At 46.7% G+C, this 6,000-nt stretch overlaps 1 protein-coding gene across 1 annotated transcript in view; it reads right to left on the bottom strand.

Moving 5' to 3' along the window:
- Positions 1–295: 295 nt before the first annotated feature.
- The window catches only part of LOC140735926 (phosphoenolpyruvate carboxykinase, cytosolic [GTP]-like), a 54,646-nt gene continuing 48,941 nt past the window's right edge, over positions 296–6,000 (bottom strand). The window contains exons 9-10 of the mRNA XM_073061538.1: positions 3,281–3,376; positions 296–765 (exon numbers count right to left, since the gene is read on the bottom strand). Of these exons, the coding sequence (XP_072917639.1) occupies positions 311–765; positions 3,281–3,376 (551 nt within the window). The 3' untranslated portion in view covers positions 296–310. The remainder of the gene's footprint in view (positions 766–3,280; positions 3,377–6,000) is intronic.

The following is a 6,000-nucleotide window of genomic DNA, read 5'->3' as shown; positions in this document are numbered from 1 at the left end:
ACTCTCTAAAATGGCTGCCTCTTGCACACGTATCTTCTCTGAGCAAAGACACACGTGTGCAAAACAACAAACCGTGGCCTGAACTCTGAATCTCCTCTTGCTTAACAAAGAGTCATTGAGGCCAGTTGCCTCCACTGGCTGCCTGCATGTCAGTTAGTTCAGTGCAAGTCAGAAATAAAATCATGGGAAGGGTCTGCTTCTTTCTTCAAAGTTGGAACCCCTCCTCTAACTAGATCACCCATCAGGAGAAATTTTATATCTTTATATTTATAAACGTGGTTATTGTTCTATTCTTATCAATTGGCCTTTGTTACAAGCGATTTATTCTCAGTTCCAACTGCAGCAGCTGATTGGCTATTTTGCTAGGAAGGTCATCGTTGACCTGTTCATCAAAATATTTTCTGATCTCTTTTATTTCCTCTTCCCAGAACTCCCTGTCGATATGGAATAGCTCTTCCATGTTCACGTTAGCCAGGCCGTCAAGGTTCAGAGCTCCATCCTTGGGAATGAAGCCCAATGGAGAGAACTTAGCGCAGTCCTCCCCCTCGATCCTCCGGAACACCCACTCCAGGACTCGCGAGTTCTCACCGAAGCCTGGCCACAGGTAGTTGTTGTGCTTGTCCTTGCGGAACCAGTTGACGTGGAAGATCTTGGGAAGCCTTGAGTAGGGCCTGTGCTCCATGCTGAGCCAGTGGGACAGGTACTTGCCAAAGTTGTACCCGAAGAAAGGCCTCATGGCAAACGGATCGTGCATGATGACTTTACCTGAGGAAGAACGAGAGAGGAGTGGTGAAGAACTGGTGCTCAGGGAAGCATGGGGATCACTGTGTCATGCATCTTCAGTGTGCAAACAAGCTCCTTCACAACACAACCCTCGTGCTGGACTTAGATGTAAAGGTACGGCTTACTGGTTTCTATTGAGCAAAGACAATGCCTGTTGAAATGGTTGTACTGTGGTAAACATACTGGGCACAATCCTGAGGCATGGAACTGGAAGCAAATATTCAATTTGCTCCTAGGCACGTGTGGAACTAACATTCAAAAATAAAATGTTATGACCTGCAATATTGACAGCTTCTCAGAGAAACCCATCTGGGACATGAATAAAGATATGTGAAGTAGTAGGAGAAGGCCATTCAGCCTATCAGAGCTGCTACCCTGGTCAAGACAAAGACAGATGATTATTTTGTTTATATAAAGCGAGAGTGTGGAACTGCCCTTCCAGCCCAACGGGCCACACCGTCCAGCGACCCACCAATTTAACTATTACAGGACAATTTACAATGACCAATTAACCTACTGACCAGTACTTCTATGGGGTATGGGGGGAAACTGGGGCAGCCAGAGGAAACCCATGTGGTCACAGGGAGAATGTATAAACTCTTTACAGGCGCACCAGAATCAAGCTCTGAACTCCAGAACCCTGAGCTGTAATAGCGTCGCGACAAACGCTACGCAATGTGGCGGATTCTCAATCTCATTGCCATATTCCTTTCTCTCTCCATCTCCTAGTCTGCAAATCTGGCTATTTCCTTTAATATTGTCAGTGACTTGGTCTCTAACCCCGTGAATTCCACAGGCCCATCTCCCTCTGAGAGTGTAGTAACTACACTTCATCTCAGTCCTAACTGTCTTGCCCTATACGCTGAGATTGTGACCCCTTGTTCTAGACTTCCAGCCAGAGGAAACATCCTCTCTGCATCCTGTCTGTTTGCCTTTATCAGAATTTTGTCTGTTTCTTCATGTTCTTCCAAATCCCTGGTGAAGATTTAGAGATACAGCGTGGGACATGCCCTTCCGGCCCAGCGAACTCCACCGGCCAGCAGCCTACCAATTTAACACTCGCCTAATCACAGGACGATTTAATTAACCAATTAACCTACCAACCGGTACATCTTTGGACTGCGGGAGGAAACCGGAGCACCTGAAGGAAACCCATATGGTCATGAAGAGAACTTACAAACTCCTTACAGATCTGAACTCCAGCCCATGAGCTGTAGCAGTGTTGTACTAAGTACTCTGCTACCATGACACCTTCTTAACTCAAGAGAGAATCCTGTGATCCCAGGAATCAGTCTGGTGAGATTCTGTCTACAGTAAGTATGGTCCTTCTTTAGGGACAGAGTCCAAAGCTGCACACAGTATTCCACGCGTGAGGCCACTCAAGGACTTTTATTGTTGTAATAAGACGTTGTCCCTCCTGTACTCAAACCCTCTTACTACAAAGGCCAACAGACCGCTTGCCTCCTCAACTACACCTTTCAATTGCTGCACAAGGTCCCCGAGATCCCTTTTGACACTTGCCAAATTATTATCATTTGAATGATTTTACTTCCTGGTTTCCCTGTTAAAGGGAATAACCTCACATTCTGCCACCTTACCACTGCATCGGCCATATATTTGCCCATGTTATAAAACATAGAACATTACAGCACAGTACTTCAGCCCACAGTGTGGTGCTGGCCTTTTAATCAATCCAACCCTCTCTCCTACATAGCCCTCCATTCTTATATCATCCATGTGCTTATTTAGAAATTTCTTAAATGCCCCTAATGTATCTGCCTTCACCACCAACCATAGCAGGACATTCCATGCACCCACCACTCTCTGTGTAAAGAATTTACTCTCTGTCACCACCCCATTCTTCCCCCGATCACCTTAAATAATTTCTCTTTGTATTGGTCATTTCCGTCCTGGGAAAAGTCTCTGGCAGAACATTTTGTCTGTGCCTCTTATCATCTTGTACACCTCTATCAAGTCACCACTTATCCTCCATTTACCCAAAGAGAAAAGCCTTTCTTCTCCCAACCTGTCCTCATAAGATGTGCCCTCTAGTCCAGACAGCATTCTGGTAAAACTCATCTGCACCCTCTCTAAAGCTTCTACATCTTTTTATAATGAGAGTAGTTTAAACTGCCTTAAAGTCTCCTGCATCCTCCTCTCAACTCTAACTGTTCTATCATTGGTGCCATTCGTAAACTGACTTTTGTTTCCCTAGTCCATGTCTTTTATATACTGTATTGTGGATACACATGGATCCCTGGTGGTACCCTACTATTGACTGCCTGTCCTCCTGTAAAGCACCATTCATTCCTACTTTCTTCTTCCTGTCAGTCAACCAGTTTTCATCTTTGCCACTTTGTTATTCCAGCCCCATATTCCTCACTTTTCCATGTACATTTCTTAGGTAGGACTTCAAGGGCCTTCTGAAAATCCAGATGCACTGCATCCTCTCGGTGCATCACCCACTGCACTCCCTGCCCCAGTTCCTCTCTCTTACCTTTGTGTTCCGCCGCAGCTGTAGCCTCTGATCTCATGGCCGCCCCGATGAACACTCCGTGCTGCCAGTTGAACGCTTCGTACACCAGAGGGATCCCTGCAACGGGACGAGAGGGTTTTGATAGTGACAGCTGACCATTGTACTCTTATCCTGTCCCCAGCCAGGACTCATCTGAACCAGGATTGTGATTACACAGCGGTGGGATGGGTGATCTGCAACGTCCTGCTGTAAACCAGGAAACTCCTTTGACCTTCATTCCTTCTGAAAAATTTTGGTTGTGAACTTAGTCCATTCCTATCACGTTTGCATCATTAATCATATCAATATTTCACCTTATAATTCCTATTTAACTTCATAAATCTTTGCAGATAAATATTCCCCTATTATTTAAACACGAAGTACACTGCAGATGCTGTGGTCAAATCAACACGTACAAACATGCTGCAGGAACTCAGCAGGTCGGGGAGCATCTGTGGAAATGAGCAGTCAACGTTTCGGGCCGAGACCCTTCGTCAGGACTGAAGAAGGAGGGGGCAGGGGCCCTATAAAGAAGGTGGGGGGAGGGGGGAAGGTGCCAGGTGAAAAACCAATCAGAGGAAAGATCAAGGGGTGGGGGAGGGGAAGCAGGGAGGGGATAGGTGATGCACCATCAATAACTCACTCTGAGACGTAAAAGCGAGGTATCGGCTTTTATTGACTGGAAGAAGGAACAAGCAGTGAGTGACCACCATACTACATCCTGGAGACAGAGAGGCCGGGCTCAGACCTCCATCACCTTTATACAGGGGTCTGTGGGAGGAGCCACAGGAGCAGTCATCAGGGGGAGTGTCCAGACAGGTATATATAGTTCACCACAATAGGCAGGAGAGGTGAAGAAGGAATGTAAGGGGAAAGCACTATGGGTAGTAGAAGAAAGCAGAATCATGAGAGAGGTGATAGGCAGCTAGAGAGGAGGCAGAGTGAAAGTGGGATGGGGGAAGGAAGAGGGAGGGAATTATCGGAAGTTGGAGAATTCGATGTTCATACCAAGGGTCTGGAGACTACCCAGACAGTATATGAGGTGCTGCTCCTCCAGCCTGAGTTTGGCCTCATCATGGCAGTAGAGGAGGCCATGTATGGACATATCCGAATGGGAATGTGAAGCAGAGTTGAAGTGGGTGGCAACCGGGAGATCCTGTCTGTTGCATTCGGTGCTCCCAGTGCAGCCTGCTCTACATCGGTGAGACCCGACGCGGATTGGGGGACCACTTCTTGGAGCACCTCCGCTCCGTCCGCCACAACAGACGGGATCTCCCAGTTGCCACCCACTTCACATTCCCTTTGCCTGTGACCATAAGAAAGTGCAGAGAGTTGTGGATACAGCTCAGCACATCACGGAAATCAGCCTCCCCTCCATGGACACTGTCTGTACTGCTTGCTACCTCAGTAAAGCAGCCAGCATAATCCACCCTTGACATTATGTCTTCTCCCCTCACCCATTGGGTCGAAGGTACTAAAACCTGAAGGCACATACCACCAAGTTTCTCGGAGAGCTTCTACCCCGCTGTTATAAGACTCTTGCTGAATAAGATTGACTCTTGACCTCATAATTTATCTTGTTGTGGCCTTGTGCCTCACTGTGTGCCTGCACTGTCAGTGTAATCTATCACTGCTTCTCCCTTTTACTGTTCTATGTACTGATATTGTGAAATGATCTATCTGGATGGCCGCAAAACAAAGCGGCCATTATTGTCACTGTGCATGTGACAATAATAAACCAATCAGCAAGAGCCTGCGTTGGCCAGCCGCTGAGTGAATCTGCCCTCCCAGCAAATGGGAAAAACAAACAAGAGAAAATCTGCAGATGCTGGAAATCCAAAGAAAAACACATAAAATGCTGGGGGAGCTCAGCAGGCCAGGCAGCATCTATGGAAAAGAGTGAACAGTCGATGTTTCAGGCCGAGACTCTTTGTCAGGACTGGAAAGGAAGGGGAAAAGTCAGATTAAGAGGTAGGAGAGAGGGGGTGAGCACCTGAAATGCATTGCTGGAGAGAGTGGGGAAAGCTGGATCACTGACACCACTTCAGTATTGAGCAGAGCACTTGGATTGTCTGGGTATTGAAGGCTAAAGACCAAGTTTTGAGAAAGGGGGTGAACGCAGAGAAGAGCCCAATGGTCAACATGTGCATGGTGGGTCGAACAGTCTGCATCCCTGCTGTATGACAACCACAGGCTGCCCTCCAGCCAGTGAATCTGTTAGTAACCTGACCTTCCTGATCCCTCCCACAGGAATGAAGGATGTTAAGGATGAGTCACAGTTATATTGTATAAAATATGACAGGCAGCTTGCATAACTCAAGGTCCCATGAATAGCCTGAAATTGGTACTGGAATTGGTTTATTATGGTCACGTGTACCCAGATACAGTATCTTGCACAATGTTCATACAGATCAGGTCACTACACAGTGCATTGAGGTTAAACAATAACAATGCAGAATGAAGTGTAACAGACACAGAGAAGGTGCAACATCATGACAAGGTAGACTGGGAGGTGAAGAGTTCATCTTATCGTACGAGGAGCCCATTCAAGAGTCCTATAACAACAGGATAGAAGCTGGCTTTGAGTCAGGTTTCAGGCCTTTGTAATCCTCTCAAGATGTTCTGTGATTTGATGGAAAATAATGCTTGAGTTAATGTGAGATCCATACTAACTTCCCAAATACTACCTCAAGGTGCAGCAC

The sequence above is a fragment of the Hemitrygon akajei genome, chromosome 11, assembly GCF_048418815.1.
Source record: "Hemitrygon akajei chromosome 11, sHemAka1.3, whole genome shotgun sequence".
Lineage (NCBI taxonomy): Eukaryota > Metazoa > Chordata > Chondrichthyes > Myliobatiformes > Dasyatidae > Hemitrygon > Hemitrygon akajei.
Note: the sequence above shows the minus strand (reverse complement) of the source record. Positions and strands in the feature narration are given on the sequence as shown.